This window comes from Lucilia cuprina, chromosome 3 (assembly GCF_022045245.1).
Source record: "Lucilia cuprina isolate Lc7/37 chromosome 3, ASM2204524v1, whole genome shotgun sequence".
Taxonomy (NCBI): domain Eukaryota; kingdom Metazoa; phylum Arthropoda; class Insecta; order Diptera; family Calliphoridae; genus Lucilia; species Lucilia cuprina.
In genome coordinates this window covers 31,345,964-31,369,658 of record NC_060951.1, presented here as the reverse complement: position 1 = coordinate 31,369,658, position 23,695 = coordinate 31,345,964, and the positions used below count along the sequence as shown (strand labels likewise).

Here is a 23,695-nt window from a genome sequence, read left to right as displayed (position 1 = left end):
TTCTAGTTCAGTTCTAGTTCAGTTCTAGTTCAGTTCTAGTTCAGTTCTAGTTCAGTTCTAGTTCAGTTCTAGTTCAGTTCTAGTTCAATTCTAGATCAGTTTTAGTTCTGTTATACTTCAGTTCTAGTTCTGTTATAATTCTGTTATACTTCAGTTCTATTTCAGTTCTAGTGCAGTTCTAGTTCGGTTCTAGTTCAGTTCTAGTTCAGTTCTAGTTCAGTTCTAGTTCAGTTCTAGTTCAGTTCTAGTTCAGTTCTAGTTCACTTCTAGTTCAGTTCTAATTCACTTCTAATTCACTTCTACATTAGTTTTCTGAAGAATACTTAGAAAATTGTTAATTAATATTTCGATTAACCACGCAATATTTGTTTTTTCCTCCATGTAGTCAATCGTTGGATTATGCCATGCTGCAAAAACTATGTTTTCAAGAACTTAATTATTCATCATTTGCCCAAACTCAACCGTTCCCGAAAGGCAACAGTTTTTCCAGATTTATTGTTAAGGTAAATTGTAATTAGGAAATAAAAAAATTCAACTAATTATTAATTTTAATCAATTGCAGAATGGTCAGTCTTGTGAAGACATGGTGGTGTATTGTTTATATGGAAACACAAAAATGGTTTGTTCCGACTTATTTCGGGAAGTTCTTTTAGATGAGGGTTTATGTTGTTCCTTTAATATGGTTCATCCATTTATGCTGTATAAGGGAGAGTAAGCATGGAAATCTTATAACAATCATTAGATGTTGTTAATTATTATGGATTAATATAGATATTATATGATACGAGATTATACTACGTTCAATGGTCAAACGATACCTTTAGATTGGAGTCCCGAGAATGGATATCCCAAAGAATTGCCTAATAGTTATTATCCTCGAGCAACATTAGGCGATGGTATGTCTAATGGTTTGACAATAATTCTCAATGGTGACATAGATAATTACTATTGTTCTTCCACAAATGGACCAGGATTTAAGGTAGTTTTAAATTCAAGGGGTTATTATAAAAGAAAATATAAAAAGTGTTTTAATATTTATCCAAAGGTCTCTTTTCACAATCCCATTGATATGCCAAATGTTAAGGAAACCGGATTTTCCATTGCTCTGGGCTTTCAGACCAGTTTTCGTGTAACATCTTTAAAAGAAGAAGCCGATGAGGTTCTTCGTACATCAGCTAAGCCCAAGGAGCGCCAATGTTACTACAGTGATGAGTATCCCCTGCATTATTTTCGCTATTACACCCGTCGCAATTGTGAAATGGAATGTGATTCCTTCTATATGCTGGAGGAATGTAATTGTATTCCATATCATATGCCTAAATTAGGTCAAAACATTACCGAATGTAATGTTCACCATTTTAATTGTGTAGTGGAAGCTGAAAAAGATTTCATGGATCCTAAGCGTTTAAAATGTAAACGAAATTGTCTGGCCAGTTGTAATGATCTTTCCTATTTTCCAAAAGCTTTCTTTACACCTATGGATAATGAAGGTTTCGAAATCAGAAGTCCATTTTTTCGTAATATGTCTAAGGAAAGTCTTAATAATAATTTTGCAACGTTGAAAATCTTTTTTCCACAAAATTACTATCGCGGCAATTTAAAGACTCCATATATGAGTTTAACCGAATTTTTATGTAAGAAAGAGGTTTTATATATTTTAAGAAATTTATTTTATATATTTTAATTTTTTAGCACAAACTGGTGGTATAATGGGTCTTATGATGGGCTTTAGTATCATATCGGTGGTGGAGATGCTATATTTCTTTCTTATTAAACCAATTATTTATGTTTGGAGGAAATTTTTCAATAAAAATGTCGTAGATGTGATAGAGATAAAACCAGTGGATGACATTGAATATGAAATGCATGAATATAGAAGCGTAAGAAAATATTTTAATGAAAAATTAAACTTATTGAAAGATCACTTTATTTTAAAACTTGTCGATCGTAAAGGTTTTATTATATAACTTTGCGATGACTAAGTTTCTGATGAAAATGTTTCCGGTTTTCAATAGACAATTCGTCGACAAATTTTTTTAGTTTCCTATGAAAACTTTGTCGATCAAACATCAGACGATCCATGAGTTTTCTCTAATAAATTTTTCCATAGAAGAAATGTAAACCCCATGACTTTTCTATAGAAAATTTGTCGACCAACGAGTTTTATTTTAAAAATTAGTCGATCGATAAGTTTACCTTGCAAAATTTTTCGATCGATGACGAGTTTTCTATAGAAAATGAATCGACCAATGAGTTTTCTATAGAAAATTTGTCGATCGATGAGTTTTCTTTAGAAAATTTGTCGATCGATGAGTTTTCTTTAGAAAATTTGTTGATCGATGAGTTTTCTATAGAAAATTTGTCGATCGATGAGTTTTCTATAGAAAATTTGTTGATCGATGAGTTTTCTTTAGAAAATTTGTCGATCGATGAGTTTTCTATAGAAAATTTGTCGATCGATGAGTTTTCTATAGAAAATTTGTCGATCGATGAGTTTTCTTTAGAAAATTTGTCGATTGAACTGAATTATTTAAATTTTTCTTTCCAGACCAATTCCAAACATCGTTATCCCGTTGTAGCACCGAATATTTTATCTGGAACAAAATTGCCACCTTATACACAACATTTTGAACATCTAAATTATGTGCATTGAATTTAAATTAATTTATATGTTTAAAAGATTTTAAACTTAATTAAAATATTAAGTAAAATAGTAGAAGATTATAAATATTAAAAAAATGTTTCAAAATTTGACAACTAGAACAAGGAATAAAGTCAGAAAATATCGGGAAATAAGAGTGGAATTATTACAAATCATTAGAAAACAATACAATTTGCGGTTGTATTATAAATGCATCTAGATCTGTTAGGTTCAGATTCAGATCGCGAAACTTTCAACAAAAACTTCTTCTATTAAAAAGTGGGGGAAAGTTTGCATAATTCATATCTATATATCTAAAAAAATACACTAAATACTCTTTACTATGTGCCAACTATCTGGCAACTTTGTCACGTTTATATCTCTAATTGCCCCATCCACTTTTTGTTTGGCCTCTGGCAGCATTACACAACATCAAGCAACCTGTTGGATACGTCAGTAGAGTATCTTTTTCTCTCCCCAAAACATTTTAATTCAGTCGTGTTTCTATACTTGTTGACGAAACAACTACAATTTAGCGGTCGGTTTATTAACGTGACTAAAAATCTATAAAAAAAAGTATAATCTTTACTTAACAATAAAGTGTGCTTTTGTGTTTTAATTAAAGTCAATTAATCTTTTACTAAAATAAATTTTACCTAAAGAAAAATAAATAAAAGAAATTAAATATCTTTTCTAGTGTTTTTTTTTATTTTGTGCAATTTAATTGTAAGAAAATAATCTCTAATCCAAGTGAATAAATAGTGCGTATAAATTGTTACAAGTAAAAAGAGATTAAAATCAAGTGGGTGTTAAAATCTTACGTACATACACATACATACGTCATACAGACATAAAACTTTGATTAATATCAAAACACTTTCACCACCCAGTATTTTTCGAAGGTAATATTATATTTGGAAAATCAACCTATTAAGTACTACTTATATATGTATGCATTTGGAATGTTAATTTAAACCGAGTCATCGACTCGTTTAAAGAGTCATGCAATTATTGGTTAAATCGTATTGGACTTGTGAAATCAGCGGTTTTGAGTAAAAAGTTAATGAAACTAGTAATAATCAATAGAGGTATTCAAGATTTGAAATCTTATTGGAATAGTAAATCTATAATTGTACATCAGATCTATAAGAAATTAATAGAATTAAATGTTTTTTTGCAAAAAAAAAGTACATTTTTAAAAGAAAAATCATCGATAGAAAACAAATCGATCTACAATTTTTGTATATAAAACATATCAATTGTGAAATTTTCTATAGGAAACTTTTCTTCGTAAATCGACAAATTTTCTAGAGAAAACTAAACGATCGACAAGTATTCTATAGGAAACTTAACGATCAACAGATTTTTTAAAGACAATCGACACATTTTCTATAGAAAATCTAACGATCGACAAATTTTTTATAGAAAACTTATCGATCGTCAAATTTTTTATAGAAAACTCAACGATCAACAAATTTTCTATACACAACTTAACAATCGACAAATTTTCTATACAAAACTTAACGATCGAGAAAATTTCTATAGAAAACATAACGATCGACAAATTTTCTATAGAAAACATAACGATCGACAAATTTTCAATAGAAAATTTAACGATCGACAAATTTTCTATGGAAAACTTAACGATCGAAAAATTTTTATATAAAACTTAACGATCGACAAAATTTCAATAGAAAACATAACGATCAAAATTGTTTATAGTAAACTTAACGATCGACAAATTTACTATTGAAAACTTAACGATCAACCAATTTTATTTGGGAAATGATGAGTTTGATATGGAAATGAAAGAAAAACTTAACGATAAACATATTTTCGACAGAAAGTCTACAAAGTTCATTAATCAACAAATAGTCTATGACAAAAAACTCAACGATCGACAAATTTTCTAGAGAAAACTCAAGGATCGATTAATTTTCTAGAGAAAACACAACGATCGACAATTTTTTTATAGAAAACTCAGCGATCAACAGATTATCTAGAAAAAACTTAACGACCGACAAATTTTCTATCGACAAATTGTTTACAGAAAACTTAACAGTTGACAAATTTTTTATAGGAAACATAACGATTGACGAATTATTTTATAGAAAACCTAAAGATCGATAAGCAAAACTAACGATCGACAAATTTTCCATAAAAAACCTAACGATTGACAAATTGTCTATAGAAAACTTAACGATCGACAAATTTTCTATATAAAAGTCATCGATCGACAAATTTTCTATAGAAATCTTAACGATCATCAAATTTATTATAGAAAACTTATACAATCGACCTATTTTCGGCAGAAAACCTACTTTTCTTAAGAAAACTTAGCTGTTGACATATTTTCTACAGAAAACTCATCGATCATGAAACTTTCTATACAAAATCTCATAATCAATTGACAAATTGAATAAAGGAAACTAATAGATCAACCAATTTTTTATAGCGAAATAAATGGATTTCATATCGGAAATTTATTGATCATAAAAACGTACAAATCTTAACGATCATCAATTTTTCTATAGAAAACTTATACGAACGACATATTTTTGGCAGAAAAACTACTTTTCTTAAGAAAACTTAGCTGTTGACATATTTTCTACAGAAAACTCATCGATCATGAAACTTTCTATACAAAATCTCATGATCAATTGACAAATTGTATAAAGGAAACTAATAGATCATACCGAAAATTTATTGATCATATAAACGTACAAATCTTCATTAGAAATCGCATTAATCGATAAATTTTCTATAAAATACTTTTTGATCAAAAATTTTCCATCGAAAACTGATATATCGACTAATTTTCTCGATGAATAAATAAAAAACTCACTGATCACAAAAATGTGTGGGAAAAATATAGTTAAGGAAATAATTCTTTTTGTCTATTATTTATTGGAATCTTTATTTTGATAAACTAATGAATGTGTTTAGAATAATTAGTCTGAAATCTGAATATATAAATAATTACACATTCATTTATGCATTAGCGTTAATATCTAAAAATTATTACTTATTGTGAATTGTTTCAGATTTGTTTGTGCATTTTTAGCGTAATAACAATATATTTAGATTTTTCATTTAATTTTATTTAGTGCAATTAAAAAATATTGTTGTTAAAACTTTAAAATACTTGTTGTAAGTTTTTTTAATATTTGTCATTGCGATACTTTTGTAATTCATTAGAATTCCAATTCATTACGCGATTGTTTAAGTTTTTGCGACGTTTAAATAAGATTTTTTGATTTATATTATTTTTTGCTGACACCTGAAATATATATAATTAAAATATTAGAAAAAATCCCAAAAAATAACTCCAAAAAACTTACAACATTTTTAACATTATCCTTGTTTTCCAATAGCAAAGGATTTCTCCTCTTAAACATATCAAAAAATGGTTTTAGGAATATAAAGTAAAACATCTCAGCTATAGAAATGACACTGAAACCCACCATTAAACTCATAACACCACCAGTTTGAGCTAATTAAATAAATAATAAAATTAGAACTTAACGAAAATCTCCCTAACAAAACTTACATAAGAATTCCGTAAAACCCGTATAGGGCACCTTAATATTACCGCGAAAAAAGTTATCTCTATAATATATTTGCACGAGAGCCAAATCTTTATGCATTACCTCCTTTGAAATATTACGAAAGAATGGATCTTGTAAATTAAAATCTCTAGAGGCCAATGGTGTTACAAACATATCTGGGTAATAACTTAAATCATGACAACCGGACAAACAATCTTCTTTGCATTTTAAATTTCTTGGATCCAAGATCAAACGTTCAGTTTCCACTACACAATCCATTTGATTGAGAAAACAGGTTGTGGCATTGGCATATATTTTCGGCATATGATAGGGTACACATTTGCAACGTCGAAACATTTGCTTTGAATCACATTCTATTTCACAGTTACGTCTAGTATAGTATTTGAAATAGAGTAGATTCTTCTCACTCGAAAAGTAACACTGACGATCTTTAGGATTTGTACTGCGTAGCGAAAATATAGATTCCATTCGTTTGGGATTAATACGTACACGGGTTTGTTGTCCCAGCATTATAGGCAGACCGGTGTCTCTCATGTGGGGAGCATCAACGGGGTTGTAGAGTAGCATCTTACGATAGAATTTTTTAAAGGAGTTTGAATATACATATATGTTAGTTATAAATAATTAAAATTGTACCTTAAAACCTGGTCCATTTGTTGAAGAACAATAGTACTCATCCAGTTCTGCATTCAAAACTACAGTAAGGCCCATTGATACTCCGGAACCTAATGAAGACATTTATTTTTTGTTTAAAATTCAGTTTAATTTTAGTTCAAATCAATTTCAGTGTTAGTTCTAGTTAAGTTCTAGTTCAGTTCTAGTTCAATTCTATTTTAGTTCTATTTTAGTTCTAATTCAGTTCTAGTTCAGCTCTAGTTCAGTTCTAGTTCAGTTCTAGTTCAGTTCTAGTTCAGTTCTAGTTCAGTTCTAGTTCAGTTCTAGTTCAGTTCTAGTTCAGTTCTAGTTCAGTTCTAGTTCAGTTCTAGTTCAGTTCTAGTTCAGTTCTAGTTCAGTTCTAGTTCAGTTCTAGTTCAGTTCTAGTTCAGTTCTAGTTCAGTTCTAGTTCTAGTTCAGTTCTAGTTCAGTTCTAGTTCAGTTCTAGTTCAGTTCTAGTTCAGTTCTAGTTCAGTTCTAGTTCAGTTCAGTTTTAGTTCTAGTTCAGTTCTAGTTCAGTTCTAGTTCAGTTCTAGTTCAGTTCTAGTTCAGTTCTAGTTCAGTTCTAGTTCAGTTCTAGTTCAGTTCTAGTTCAGTTCTAGTTCAGTTCTAGTTCAGTTCTAGTTCAGTTCTAGTTCAGTTCTAGTTCAGTTCTAGTTCAGTTCTAGTTCAGTTCTAGTTCAGTTCTAGTTCAGTTCTAGTTCAGTTCTAGTTCAGTTCTAGTTCAGTTCTAGTTCAGTTCTAGTTCAGTTCTAGTTCAGTTCTAGTTCAGTTCTAGTTCAGTTCTAGTTCAGTTCTAGTTCAGTTCTAGTTCAGTTCTAGTTCAGTTCTAGTTCAGTTCTAGTTCAGTTCTAGTTCAGTTCTAGTTCAGTTCTAGTTCAGTTCTAGTTCAGTTCTAGTTCAGTTCTAGTTCAGTTCTAGTTCAGTTCTAGTTCAGTTCTAGTTCAGTTCTAGTTCAGTTCTAGTTCAGTTCTAGTTCAGTTCTAGTTCAGTTCTAGTTCAGTTCTAGTTCAGTTCTAGTTCAGTTCTAGTTCAGTTCTAGTTCAGTTCTAGTTCAGTTCTAGTTCAGTTCTAGTTCAGTTCTAGTTCAGTTCTAGTTCAGTTCTAGTTCAGTTCTAGTTCAGTTCTAGTTCAGTTCTAGTTCAGTTCTAGTTCAGTTCTAGTTCAGTTCTAGTTCAGTTCTAGTTCTAGTTCAGTTCTAGTTCAGTTCTAGTTCAGTTCTAGTTCAGTTCTAGTTCAGTTCTAGTTCAGTTCTAGTTCAGTTCTAGTTCAGTTCTAGTTCAGTTCTAGTTCAGTTCTAGTTCAGTTCTAGTTCAGTTCTAGTTCAGTTCTAGTTCAGTTCTAGTTCAGTTCTAGTTCAGTTCTAGTTCAGTTCTAGTTCAGTTCTAGTTCAGTTCTAGTTCAGTTCTAGTTCAGTTCTAGTTCAGTTCTAGTTCAGTTCTAGTTCAGTTCTAGTTCAGTTCTAGTTCAGTTCTAGTTCAGTTTTAGTTCAGTTCTAGTTCAGTTCTAGTTCAGTTCTAGTTCAGTTGTAGTTCAGTTCTGGTTTAGTTGCAGTTAAGTTCTAATTTTAGTTCTAATCAAAATTTGGCTCTAACCTGCTGCTTTTCTGGGATAATAACTTTTGGGTAAGTTATCACCATCCTCATAACCATCTTCTAAGTTCCAATTTACCGGAATACTAGTACGACCATTAGAAGAAGTATAGTCACGTATAAACTCATACCTATAACAGATACATAAATAAAAGTCGATGAATTTGAAAAGACCAACTCACTCTCCTTTATACAAGTAAAATGGATGCAACTGATTAAAAAACAACAAATACCCTCATCCAAAAGAATTTCTCGAAATAAATCGGTACAGGTTTCTTCATTCGGACCATATTTGCAGTAAATAATCATGTCACTGCAACTTTGGGTGTTCTGAAATTCAAAAAGTAAATTCGAAATGTATGTTTAGTATGTTTATATTTTTTGTCTACTTATACAATACCTTTAAGATAAAGCGCACCAAATTATCCCCTTTGAAAACGAGGCTTATAGTTCTTATAACGTGAATAATTATAACGTTGGAAACATATTTTTTGCAGCATAGCATAGGCGGGCGTGTCTCTAAGGTAGAAATCATAAATTGCAATGAAATTTTTGAACAAAAATGATATTTCAAAAAGAACTACTATACGGTTCTATATCATTAACTCGACTGTCCAATGCCTGATTCATATTACAAAATGTTACGGCCGGAAAGGGGACATCCTGTATAGAAGTGGCCTTCGAACTCATACTTATAATAACCGGAGTATTTTGCCACTTTTGTAAAAAATATATAGCCATATATAAACCAGCGGTGAATACAGTTGAGAACGATATCAAAAATATACCCCTTAAAAATTTCAAAAATAATTTCTAATTCATTCTTAATCTTTTGTACCACTTACCTTTCCCATACATTGCGATGCATGTCAATGATATACTTTAAACCATTCAAAGAAGTTTCTATTAAAAATCTTTTCATATTTTCTTTAAAATATGTATGTAGAGGCAGCAGTTTTGACTTCGGTTTATGAATTTCTATTTTATTTGATTTTGATTCCATTTTATTGGGAAGTTTCTTATTAAGTGTTTTCTAATCAATTGTTTTACGTTAAATGATTTTTTAAAGGGTAATTGTTATTTATATGAGAAAGTTCTTAATGGTTAAGAATGTTAAATAGGGTGTGCTTATACTTTTGGAAATTTCATTATATAAAGTAATCGTTAATGACATTTTTCTATAATTGCATTAAAAATTAATTAAAAATCGAACATTTACTTCCTTGAACATACTTAAATTAAATAGGAAACATATGCCTAATGTTAAAAACATAAGGATATCATTGTCAGTTTCTTTAGAAATGCCAGTGTGAATAAAAGAAGAACTTATCAAGATCATGACATGAACTGAATTAGTCCAAACTTAACAAGAACGTAACCATAAAAAAACGACTGAACTAGAACTGAACTACAAGTTAACTAGAACTGAACTTGAACTGAAATAAAACTGAACTAGAACCAAACTAAAACAGTACTAGAATTAAACTAAAACTGATCTAGAACTGAACTAGAACTGAACTAGAACTGAACTAGAACTGAATTAGAACTGAACTAGAACTGAACTAGAACTGAACTAGAACTGAACTACAACTGAACTTGAACTGAAATAAAACTGAACTAGAACCAAACTAAAATAGTACTAGAACTGAAATAGAACTGAACTAGAACTGAACTAGAACTGAACTAGAACTGAACTAGAACTGAACTAGAACTGAACTAGAACTGAACTAGAACTGAACTAGAACTGAACTAGAACTGAACTAGAACTGAACTAGAACTGAACTAGAACTGAACTAGAACTGAACTAGAACTGAACTAGAACTGAACTAGAACTGAACTAGAACTGAACTAGAACTGAACTAGAACTGAACTAGAACTGAACTAGAACTGAACTGAACTAGAACTGAACTAGAACTGAACTAGAACTGAACTAGAACTGAACTAGAACTGAACTAGAACTGAACTAGAACTGAACTAGAAATGAACTAGAACTGAACTAGAACTGAACTATAACTGAACTAGAACTGAGCTAGAACTGAACTAGAACTGAACTGAACTAGAACTGAACTAGAACTGAACTAGAACTGAACTAGAACTGAACTAGAACTGAACTAGAACTAAACTAAAACTGAACTAGAACTGAACTAGAACTGAAATAGAACTGAACTAGAACTGAACTAAAACTGAACTAGAACTGAACTAGAACTGAACTAGAACTGAACTAGAACTGAACTAGAACTGAACTAGAACTGAACTAGAACTGAACTAGAACTGAACTAGAACTGAACTAGAACTGAACTGAACTGAACTAGAACTGAACTAGAACTGAACTAGAACTGAACTAGAACTGAACTAGAACTGAACTAGAACTGAACTAGAACTGAACTAGAACTGAAATAGAACTGAACTAGAACTGAACTAAAACTGAACTAGAACTGAACTAGAACTGAACTAGAACTGAACTAGAACTGAACTAGAACTGAACTAGAACTGAACTAGAACTGAACTAGAATTGAACTAGAACTGAACCAGAACTGAACTAGAACTGAACTAGAACTGAACTAGAACTGAACTAGAACTGAACTAGAACTGAACTAGAACTGAACTAGAACTGAACTAGAACTGAACTAGAACTGAACTAGAACTGAACTAGAACTGAACTAGAACTGAACTAGAACTGAACTAGAACTAAACTAGAACTGAACTAGAACTGAACTAGAACTGAACTAGAACTGAACTAGAACTGAACTAGAACTGAACTAGAACTGAACTAGAACTGAACTAGAATTGAACTAGAACTGAACTAGTACTGATTTAAAACTAAACTAGAACTGAATTAGAACTGTACTAGAATTTAACTAGAATTGAACTGTAACTGTAAGAACTATATATGTACAGATATAATATACATATATCTCTTTTTATTTAATGTTTGAACAAAATGCCGTTACAATAATTTGTATTTACTAATTGTCTACTACTACTACTTTTATTTACCATTCGGCTACACTTATATACAACTCTTCATACTAACACAAGACTAAATAAAAATACAAACAAACAACAATAACAACAAAAGAGATCATTGAGCTTACTCACTCTCTTTCTCTCTATCTCTCTGGCAAACAAACAAAAACACATTCATTCATTTATATAAAAAATCCCCAACCCAACCAAGCTAAACAAGAAATAAATAAGCTTTTTTTCAAAAATTGTTCAGTTGGCTTTTGCTCTTTGGATTGTACGTTTGATTTTTTTTAATACTTACAAGTACATTTTTTAAGCATTTTTTAAAGAGATAAAAAAACCGGTAAATAAGTAAATAATAAATATAAAAGATAAAAGAAAATAAGTGAAGTGAATAAAATAAATTTAACTAAAAGATTTTATATATAAATATATTTACATAGGTATATCGCAAGTCTATTGTTAAATAATTACCCAGTAAATTCTACACAAAAAGTGTGAAAATTTTTAAAGTGAACGAGAAGAAAAATAGAGAAATAAAATTTTTGTTTAGAAAAGCATAAAAATAAATTTTTCCATAAAGAAAAAAAAAAAAAAAAACAAAAGCAACAACAAGTGCCAGTAAGTTGTATTGTTTCTTTCTTTTTCTATATAGAGCGAAAAAATATGGGTTTTTATGGATTCTTTTTTATATTTTATTTAAATCTTTTTGGATTTGTTTAATCTGCTAAATTATATTTGTTTCATGCAACTGATTTCAACTTTAGGTTTTTGTTTTATTAGCTAGCCAAAAATTCCTTTGTTAAATAAAACAATAAACAATTAAAAAATTTTATAAACATGTGTAATTTTGAAGAAAAATAAATATAGAAAAATTCCAATACATATTAAGAAATTATCCATAAATTTCAACATATTACGTCTGTATAAATTAACTACGTTGTACTTATTACGTGTGTGTGTATGTTACTCATAATATGGGTATGGGTACAATATGAGTTGGTTGGTACACAGCCAATCTTATATCCATTTCTGTCTGTATACATTATGAGTCATCATTTAATATTTATACTTCTGATGACAGTAAACCAAACATGCACATTATACTCACACTACAGTTAGGATTAATAATTAGTGGATGTCTAATATTACCGAGTTGTCCAATGTGAAGGGTTTTGGTAGGAGAACTACGGGGTCTTATTGGTTACCTAGATAGTTAACCACGCATCCCGTTTTGAAGACTTGCACCTACAGATGTATTCGATAGGAGAAAAACGGGGTCTTATTGGTTACCTAGATAGGTAACCACGGATCCCATTTTGATAAGATCGCTAAAATTGAAGTTTTGAAGACTTGCACCTACAGATGTATTCGATAGGAGAAAAACGGGGTCTTATTGGTTACCTAGATAGTTAACCACGGATCCCATTTTGATAAGATCGCTAAAATTGAAGTTTTGAAGACTTGCACCTACAGATGTATTCGATAGACTAGTGGTACATATACCACCGTTTTGATAAGATTCCTAAAGTCGAAGTTTTGATGTGATGTGATACTTGTTATACTTTTTTAACCACTGGTTAAGCTGAATAGATGACAAGTACTTTGCTCAAGTACTCTATTTTATATCTGTCCATTGATGCTTAATTTCCGACATACAAAACCATCACTTGCACCTACAGAGGTATTCAATAGACCGCAATACAAATCCATCAAATAAGTCAAGGATTTGTTCTTACTTACAGAGAACATACTGTGGTATGAACAGAGTAAACCCTGGTATTCCTTGTATCAAAATTCTCATTCATTGGACAAACTCATAGAGAACAACATTCGATACTCTCACTCTACACATACGGGTGGGTAAGTTCCGTTTACCATACCATACTTATTTGCAAAGCTTAGTCCCTTAATCACTCCTTTGCGGGGTATCTGCACCGAACTTTTCCCGAATTATAAGCTTTAACGGCATTCTCTTGACGCGAAAAATCAATACCTCTTCAATAACCGTTCCAAGACAAAGTCGAAACTCTGCTCTGCGTACTACTGCTGTCCGTGGTACCAGATTTTATGGCACTCTGGTTCCACATCATGTCAAATCATTCCATGGAAAGTCCGAGAATACATTTAATCACCAGTTTATAGTTACGGCAGACCAGTGGTCCTTGTAGCACCGTTTTGATAAGATCCCTAAAGTCGAAGTTTTGATGTGAAGACCTTCTGTTTTGAAACAACATCCGATACTCTCACTCTACATACACCCGAAAGGGTCCTCTCCCACAGTCAGGCAAAAGACAAAGTTCGACATTGCCCTGCTGGCTACCGCTGTCCCCATGTCAAATCATTACTTGATAAGCTCGAAATTACCTTTGAATCGGCAGACTAGAGGTACTAGGTGCTACCTAAGTGATTGCAATAACAGCAAAATGGGATCTTTCAAACATGCCCCATGACAAAAGACCACATTCAGTGTATCTTAATAGGTCGTTGAGTCACGAATTAATTTCTCTTGAGAGAAAGGGAAAAGTGTTGAAGTATCTTATGAAAATATTCTTTGTCGTCTTGTTTCACGGTGATCTTTATCAATCACGGAATGAACTTAAGAATCCCTTGTTGTAACTAACTGAGAGCGAAAATATCAGCAACAAAAGACATAATGGGTGGACCAAAGTACAAATCCTTTATAAAAGCCAAAGACCCATTCTTACTTACAGAGAACACGTTGATGTTCTCTGGTTTAACTTCCGAAAGGCAATGGCATCAGCACCTAGATCACCTGACATAGAGATTGTAATTTAATCGACAAAATCATATAAGTTTACAGGTTAAGCTATATCTGAATAACCCTGATTTATTCTGTATCTATTTCCTCTGATACATATCTGTTGAATTTTTAGGAAACAGTATCGTAATATTGATTTCACTGCTCATTTACTGTATTTGCCAATGATGCGATTAGGATTAGATTTCTCGCATATTCATATATTCTTGATATCCAATATCCGGATTAAAGTATAATGTATCTTGAAAATCAGCTGCTAATTCCGATAAATAAATCTTATTAGAACAAATTATACTTTTCTATATATCGAAATTGTTGTCGTTTTCTATCATATTCAAAGAAATAAAGGTTAGACCTGGGCGGCTTCAGCTCATATAGAAGATAAAGGAAAATGTTTTACGACGCCTTAAAAAACCAAAATATTGGAATATATTCTTTAACGTTGTCAACTTTGCAGTAATTCGTTGTCGAAATCTAAATTTTATACACATCCGTTGTCTTAATGTTAACAAACGTGGTAAGCTTGCTATTGAAAACAGCTTGTTGTACGTATGTATATACTTTGACAACGGATGTTATTGGAAAATTTTAAACACTTTGGTGTTAATTTAGTACCAGGCGTGAATATTACGTTTTCCCTTTTGGAAATGGAAAGGTTATCGGATGCATCGACGTTAGCTCATGGAAACGTCACTTGTGTTTATTGCCAGAATAGAGAGGAAAATCAATCGCCCCATTTCTTCTATAAACTTTTAAAAGGATACCCGATTCTTGTCGGTAACTTATTAACATCAAATGATATTTCTAAACTCTCCCCGTCTGTTCCGTAAGCTTTATGTGCTAAGTTAATCTTTAATGGAGAACTACACTACAGTGTCACATCTGTTTGAAGAGTTGTTAAAATAATTTATTCTAGATGTAGGGTAAAATAACTCTCTCATGTGTTTCATAAGAGATCTTGTCTAATGTGTGTACCTACAAGTTCGAGTATATCTAAACATTTGTTTAAACAAACTTCAGGGTCAAATAAAGTTCTTTGAATTTGATCGTTGCTCTTATAGCGCTAGTTTAATATAAAATGTCCACATGTTTTATTTAAATTTTTTAGTTTCTCCAGTTGTGGAAATTTTTTCTATTTCCTGATTATGGTCATTGTACTTCCCCCATGTTACTTCCCTTACTGTAGAGATGATTGATGTTTCGTGTTTGTCAGTAATTTGTAGAGAGACGACTAATTATCGTATGAGTTTGAAATTTATTTACTTTTGTAATTTACAAACAATTCAAATATAAAATACAATATATACTTTTTCTCCTATTTCAGTTATTTTTACAATAAACAATTCAAATTCATTGGAAGTTTATAATTAGATGAATGATAAAAAGTAAATTTGAATTGTAAAGAGTGAAAAAATAAACTAAAAAATATTTATAACAAAATAAAAATATTGAAATATTATAAAATTAAGGGTTAATGTGTCTGAACATGAAACAAATAAGATTAAGAGTAAATGATCTTTAGGGGTTAAAGTCTATTTTAAATCTCTGATTTATAATATAGATATTTTGTATTAGATTATTCATAGAGATTTTCATTGAAATCTTTATCTATTACTATTTGATCAAGCACCAAGTCAACGCGATCTTCGCATAAAATTGATCACATTTATGTATGTGTGAACTATGAGATTCAGTCACAATCGGTTAAAAGAAAAACAGTTAGTATTATTAGAAAAAGAAACAGAGAGAGCTAAATAATATGCTGAGAGTTTGCTGATCGAAATTTACACATCTTTAAATCGGTGCAGATCAATCCTTGATTCTATTGTAAACCACAGAAGTAACTCTCTTGATCATGATTAAGAAAAGGGAAATTGAGCAAAACTGACTCTTTTTATGGCTCTAGTTTATTGTGATCGAGCTTTCATCATCTGAGAGAGGGAATTTTAAATTCATGAAATGTTTTGATCTGATCTTAAACTGTACTGCTTGAACATATATACGAAGACGATCGTTTATAATTGCTTGTTGGGAATTTAGTGGAAACTAAGAGAATAAATCTTAAACCGTTAAACTTGATCATGATCATTAAAGAAATAAAGCGAGGGAGAAAATGATATGCGGGCCTAATGAACGCTAATCAATTCTTTATAAGATTACCAGCTTGATCATGATTAAGGAAAATGAAATGTAAAAAAACAGACTCAGTCTTCGGTGTTAATTTATCAAGATCAGTCTTCAATGTCTGGGAAAAGGTCTGCTGTAATCGGCTGACATAACTTCTGAGATGATCTAGTTTGACAAAATTGACACATCTTAATGCAGATCACTTCTTGATCGGATTATAAGCCACGAAAGTAAATCTCAAATGCTTGATCCTGATTAAAAAGAGGGAAATGGGAAAATTGTTGCTTCGACTCTAGCCGAATCATGACTAAGAAAACATGATCGTCATTCCCGGTGCGAGAAGTAAATATATACATCAGATCACTTATTGATCGGATTGAAAGCCAAGCAAATAAATCTTTGAAGCTTAATCATGGTAAAGTAAAGAGTGAAATGGATTGTCTCTTTCATCAGCTCTGGCTTTTCTCGGCGAGAGAATAAAATTTACACATAATCGAAATAGAGGCGGATCTTATCATGATCATAGATGCAGATCACTTCTTAATCGGCTAATAGCCACAGATCACTTCTAAATCGGATTGTAGCCCCCGAATGTAAACTTGATTATGGTTAAGAAAAGATGAAATGAATTAAATCTCTCTTTTTCTTCAGTCTTGTCTAATCAAGAAATGGTTGGAAAAGTAAGGTGAGCTAATCGGCGTAGATCTTTTTTTGATCGAATTGAAAGCCAAGATGAGCTAATCGCCTAACATCACAGATCTAATTCGGATTGTAACCCCCGATTGTAAACTTGATCATGGTTAAGAAAAGAGGAAATTGATATAAACTCTCTTTTTCTTCAGTTTTGTCTAATCAAGAACTGGTAAAAAAAGTAAGGTGAGCTAATCGGCGTAGATCTTTTCTTGATCGGATTGAAAACCAAGAAAGAAAATTTTACTACTGTGATCGATAAAAAAGCTCTAAATGATCATGATTAAAGAATCATTATAACGCTTTATGGAGAGAGAAAGCTAAAATGGTTTTATGTTCCTTGGACCAAGAATATATCTAAGGTAAACGGTTCAGAGTACTAAATAGCTCTGTATTTTGAAATTCTTTTCAAAGATTTATATTAATTGAAATTAATTTATAATTTCAAACATTCATCTCCTGCTATTTAACTGCCAAATACATTTCTACTAGTAAAAATTGTTTAATTAAGTGTCTACAAAGTTTTTAATTTACAAACTAATTAATTATACCCCTCCTCCTCTCTTAAAATCACAGACGTAGACATTCACAAATCATTACACACAACACGAGTGCTGGAAACATCTTTAAGTAGCTTCAAAAAAAGAAAATCCATAAGATTACATCATCATCTTCTGTACTTCATATGTACTCTCTAACTCTGTATTGTTTTATTTCGCAACAACAACGTCACAAGGTCTGTCGTCTGTCACTATCTCTTCCCCTCCAAAAAAAAGTTTCTTATAAATCCATAAATTCTTTAATTCTTCAAAAATACAAACAAAGGTGTGTAAAATAAACTTTACAGACCTTTTTTTGCTCTCATGTACATTAAACAAATACCACGTCATAATTTTGTCAGGTTTTTGAAAATATACCTAGTTGGTGTTCAGTTATTTGTGATTTTTGGCTGACATGAGTTAATAATTAAAACACGTCATGTTAATTATTTTATACATTTTTATTAAGACTAAAAATCTTTGTTCTCATAGTTTATTTATTTATACTCGGTAGTTTTAATTTGTATTAAAAACATTCATGACGTTTTGTAATTTTTTTTTTTTGTTTTTTGTATTTATACAGTTTGTTTCCATTATTTGGTTCATATTACTCACGATTTGTGTCTGGTTTTTATAAAATTTTGTTTCGGTTGTTTGGCTTGTTTTCATAAATACTAGAAATTATTATGAATGTCAGAAAGGAGAATGCAAAGGCACTCAAGCAATTCTTCAAATTTTCATAAAAAATTTACGATAAATTTTGCTTTTATAGAAAATTTACAATAAATTTTGTTTTTATAGAAAATTTACGATAAATTTTGCTTTTATAGAAAATTTACGATAAATTTTGTTTTTATAGAAAATTTACGATAAATTTTGTTTTTATAGAAAATTTACGATAAATTTTGTTTTTATAGAAAATTTACGATAAATTTTCTTTTTATAGAAAATTTACGATAAATTTTGCTTTTATAGAAAATTTACAATAAATTTTGTTTTTATAGAAAATTTACGATAAATTTTGCTTTTATAAAAAATTTACAATAAATTTTGTTTTTATAGAAAATTTACGATAAATTTTGCTTTAATAGAAAATTTACGATAAATTTTGTTTTTATAGAAAATTTACGATAAATTTTCTTTTTATAGAAAATTTACGATAAATTTTCTTTTTATAGAAAATTTACGATAAATTTTGCTTTTATAGAAAATTTACAATAAATTTTGTTTTTATAGAAAATTTACGATAAATTTTGCTTTAATAGAAAATTTACGATAAATTTTGTTTTTATAGAAAATTTACGATAAATTTTGTTTTTATAGAAAATTTACAATAAATTTTGTTTTTATAGAAAATTTACGATAAATTTTGTTTTTATAGAAAATTTACGATAAATTTTCTTTTTATGGAAAATTTACAATAAATTTTCTTTTTATAGAAAATTTACGGTAAATTTTCTTTTTATAGAAAATTTACGATAAATTTTCTTTTTATAGAAAATTTACGATAAATTTTCTTTTTATAGAAAATTTACGATAAATTTTCTTTTTATAGAAAATTTACGATAAATTTTCTTTTTATAGAAAATTTACGATAAATTTTCTTTTTATAGAAAATTTACGATAAATTTTCTTTTTATAGAAAATTTACGATAAATTTTGTTTTTATAGAAAATTTACGATAAATTTTGTTTTTATATAAAATTTACGATAAATTTTATTTTTATAGAAAATTTACGATAAATTTTGTTTTTATAGAAAATTTACGATAAATTTTGTTTTTATAGAAAATTTACAAAAAATTTTCTGTTATAGAAAATTTACGATAAAATTTCTTTTTATAGAAAATTTACGATAAATTTTCTTTTTATAGAAAATTTACGATAAATTTTCTTTTTATAGAAAATTTACGATAAATTTTCTTTTTATAAAAAATTTACAATAAATTTTGTTTGTATAGAAAATTTACGATAAATTTTCTTTTAATAAAAAATTTACAATAAATTTTGTTTGTATAAAAAATTTACAATGAATTTCTTTTTATAAAAAATTTACGATAAATTTTATTTTTATGCAAAATTTACGATAAATTTCCTTTTTTTATGAAAAATTTCAGAATTATTTCTTCTCTTTCTTCTTAATACTCGTCAGCTATGATGAAATTAAGAAAAAGTTTATTCACACTTTAATGAATCACATTCACTTAATAACGTTACATGACCGTTATATCTTTTCATGAAATTTAACTGTTGTCATAGCATATTTTTATCTCATCTCTCTAATGATTGTTGTTCATCGCAGCAGCAATAATTGCGCTACAATTTGAAATCTATTTAGTATTAATTTTCTTTTTTATTTTATTAACAACAATAAATAGAAATTTCTAAGAATTGCATTTTCTATTTTGCTGAACCAGACATTTAGTGGCAAATATTTTGAAATTGTTTTTGGGTGTTTAAGCGATTTAGTTGTTTTCTAGTTGTGTGTTTTTCATTTAATTTAAAAAAAAAATAGCACAAAAAACAAACACATGTTGCTTGATATTTTGCCAAAATGTCGAAAGACATTAAAATCAATTTTTACAGCAAGAGATTAATATTTTGATAATTTTGATCGCAATTGTTTTAATTGATCTGTTTCTTGTTTTCTGCAATGAATTGTTTAAATATTGTCAAACAAGTTTTTAAAGATTTTTTCTAGTTTCTAATAAAAAATAACTAGATTTCCTGTTTTTTCTGCTAATTTCAAAAGTTTAGTTACTACGAAACACATGGTATCCTCATGGAATAGAACTATTTCAAAATAATTAGCATTATTAAACAAATTTCTATAAAAATGAAATTTATTTAAAATTTTCTATATAAAAATAAAATTTGTTAAAAACGAAAATTTTCGCTGAAAAAGAAAATTTATTGAAAACTTTCTCTAAAAGAGAAAATTTATGGAAAATTTTCTCTAGAGTAGAAAATTTATGGAAAATTTTCTCTAGAGTAGAAAATTTATGGAAATATTTTTACAGAAAAAATTTTCTTTATTATAAAAAATTTGGTTTAGAAAAGAAAATTTGTTGACAAATTTTTAAAGTAAATTAAAACGATATTTTGTTAATTTTTTTAATTTTTTAAAATTTTTAAAAATTTTTAAAAATTCTTTCAACAAAAGATAATTTTCTATAGAAAAGAAAATGTATTAAAAACTTTATATAGAAAAGGAAATTCATTCAAAATTTTTTCTAGAAGGAAATTTTTTTTAATTTTCTGTAAAAAAAACTTTATATAGAAAAGGAAATTCATTCAAAATTTTTTCTAGAAGAGAATTTTTTTTAATTTTCTGTAAAAAAAAAATTGATTGAAAAATTTTTTTTTATAAAAAAATTTATTTAAAATTTTCTCTAGAAAAGAAAAATTATGGAAAATTTTCTATGGAAGGGAAAAATTATTGAAAATTTTCTATAGAAAATTCATGGACAATTTTTTCTAGAAAAAAATTTTTTTTTCTTTTAATTTTCTTTAGAAAATATTTTTTTTTTTTAATTTTCTGTAAAAGATAAATTTTTTTTTTAGAAATTTTCTCTAGAAAAGAAAATTTATTGAAAAATTTTCTATAGAAATGAAAATTTATTGAAAATGTTTTTCTACAAAATAAAATTGATTGGAAATTTTCTAGAGAAAAGAAAAATTTATTTAAAAATATTTCTGTAGATAGAAAAATTTATTGAAAATTTTCTATAGAAAAGAAAATTTATGGACAATTTTTTCTAAAAAAAAATCAAATTTTTCTAAAAAAGTATATAAAATGTATTGAAAATTTTTTCTACAAAATAAAACTGGTTGAAAGTTTTCTATAGAAAAGAAAAATCTTCTTTATAGAAGTTTTCTTTATTTTCCTATAAGAAGAAAAATTTATTGAAAATATTTTTCCGTAAAAAAAAAATTTATTGAAAATTTTCTATATAATAGAAAATTCATGAACAAGTTTTTCTGGAAAAGACACTTTTTTAATTTTCTCTAAAAATAATATTTGTAAATTTTCTCTAGAAAAGAAAATTTATTGAGAAATTTTGTATGAAAAAGAAAATTTATTATGAAATTTTCTATCAAAAAGAAAATTTATTGAATAATTTCTCTAGTATAGAAAATTTATCAGAAATTTTTATAGAAAACAAAATTTATGGAAAATTTTCTATATAAAAATAAAGTTAAAGAAATTGTCTATTAAAAAGAAAATTTATTTAGAAATTGTTTATCTGAAAGAAATTTTATTGAAAAAATTTCTCTAGTAAAGAAAATGTATCGGAAATTTTTATAGAAATTTGAATTTATTGAAAATTTTATTTAGTAAAAGAGTTTTTTTAAATTTTCTATAAAAAAGAAAATTTATGAAGAAACTTCTCTAGTAAAGAAAATTGGCAGTAAATTGTCTTTAGAAAAGAAATTTTTTTTTTGAAAACTTTCTCTATTTAAAGGAAATTTTCAGAAAATTTCCCTGGAATAGAAAATTTGATGAACTTTTTCTCTAGAAAAGAAAATTGGCTGGAAATTTTCTTTAAAATAAATTTTTTTTTGTAAAATTTTCTCTTTAACAACGAAATTTATTGTTAAAATTTCTGCAAAAAGTAAATTTATGAACAATTTTCTATTAAAAGAAAATTAATTGTAAATTTTCTTTAAACGAAAATTTATCGTAAATCAAATTTCTCTAGTAGCATACTTCCCCTTTGTTTAGCACGCCAGAAACAAGTTCATTGATATTTATAGCAAAAAATGTGCACTTAAACAAAAAAAAAAGAAAACTTGTTAGTTTTTCTTTAATACCACCATAAACTATATACAATTTACCGCTTTATTCCATTTCCACATTTCACAATTTTCTTTCAATATTTGCTTTGACTTTGTCAATAAAAATGGCATGACGTCACTGCATACTTGTGCTACGAACGACATATCGAAATAACTACAATAAACGTTTAAATGCAGACAAGTGTGTATCGCCAGAAATGAGATACAAATTGTTGGGTCTTTAACAGAGTGTATATATAATGTATACTGCGGTAAAATTTACTGAACAAAGAGGACAGGGAAGGGAAGGGGAATGAAAAAAATAGACAAGTGTGCCAAAATATTAAATGTGAACAAACTATAAGACAATAAGGGGTATTAAGGGAATGGAAAAAGTCTTGAAATTAAAAAAAAGATTACAATTAAAAAATTTCTGTAAACTGTGATTACCCTTAATGATTTTTTTAATAAAAATTGATAAGATATTTATTTAAAACTACTTGTTTTCTTTTTATCAATACAAAACAATTTAAAAGCAATTTATTAATAAACAATTAAAATATTTGTTTTGTGTTTTTTATCTTTGCAGATTTTAAAAGAATTAACTCTTTGCTAAAAGCCTTATATTTACTACAAAACTCTACAGCAGCAAAATGTATCCATTTGTAAGTATTTTTTTTAATTTAAAAAAAATTTAAAAAATTTACAAAAATATATATTAAACAGCATGTGTGTGTTAATCTTACTAACAATTTTTTGTTAAAAATTTTGCAAAATCTAATGAAAATAAAATTTTAATATTTTCATTTTATTAAAAAACACCTATCAAAATATTTATTCTCTAAACGCATGTGTGTCTTGTTTATTTTATTGTTATTAAAACAAAACATAAATGTACTCAATTTTATTTTTAAATTATAATATTATTTCTAGTGAAAATATTTAAGTTATTTTATTTCTATGCGCGGTTTTATTAAAAATATCAAAATTATGATGTGGTGTGGCAAAGTGGCTGATAAATGTTTTATTTACTTCAAATGGTTAATCAGTAATTGTTATGGATTATATTTATTATATTTTAATGTTGTTTTTTTAAATCTAATATAAAACGCATTTAAAAAGTTTTTAGAGGTGAATCATCATATCAGTTTATGGCATGCATTACGAAATTAAATCATTGTGGGTTAAACATTCATGTACATATTTCCTTTTTAAAAACTTCTACAAAAGGCATGGTTATGATATTCAACATAAGATAGATAGATAGATAGATAGATAGATAGATAGATAGATAGATAGATAGATAGATAGATAGATAGATAGATAGATAGATAGATAGATAGATAGATAGATAGA

At 28.2% G+C, this 23,695-nt stretch overlaps 2 protein-coding genes and 1 pseudogene across 3 annotated transcripts in view; 2 read left to right on the top strand and 1 right to left on the bottom strand.

The window, feature by feature from the left end:
- Positions 1-385: 385 nt before the first annotated feature.
- LOC111688272 (pickpocket protein 28-like) lies at positions 386-12,023 on the top strand. Its single transcript, XM_023450757.2, has 7 exons — positions 386-503; positions 563-711; positions 772-979; positions 1,046-1,634; positions 1,693-1,880; positions 2,549-3,543; positions 11,867-12,023. The coding sequence occupies exons 1-6, from the start codon at positions 405-407 to the stop codon at positions 2,651-2,653; spliced, it is 1,338 nt and encodes a 445-aa protein (XP_023306525.2). The 5' UTR covers positions 386-404; the 3' UTR covers positions 2,654-3,543; positions 11,867-12,023.
- LOC111688273 lies at positions 5,802-9,378 on the bottom strand (annotated as a pseudogene).
- Positions 11,706-23,695, top strand: part of LOC111688276 (annexin B11) — a 19,541-nt gene continuing 7,551 nt past the window's right edge. The window contains exons 1-2 of one of the 2 annotated variants that reach the window (XM_023450766.2): positions 11,706-11,766; positions 22,929-23,004. In XM_023450766.2, the coding sequence (XP_023306534.1) occupies positions 22,993-23,004 (12 nt within the window). In that variant the 5' untranslated portion in view covers positions 11,706-11,766; positions 22,929-22,992. Of the gene's footprint in view, positions 11,767-11,970; positions 12,045-22,928; positions 23,005-23,695 lie in introns of those variants that run through there. The other variant, XM_023450764.2, reaches the window with a different exon arrangement.

Coding starts and splice junctions, on each gene's coding strand:
- LOC111688272 (XM_023450757.2), top strand. CDS start 405: ATGCTGCAAAAACTATGTTTTCAAGAACTTAATTATTCATCATTTGCC. Junction 504..562: donor TTTCCAGATTTATTGTTAAG/GTAAATTGTAAT, acceptor AATCAATTGCAG/AATGGTCAGTCTTGTGAAGA. Junction 1,635..1,692: donor GAGTTTAACCGAATTTTTAT/GTAAGAAAGAGG, acceptor TTAATTTTTTAG/CACAAACTGGTGGTATAATG.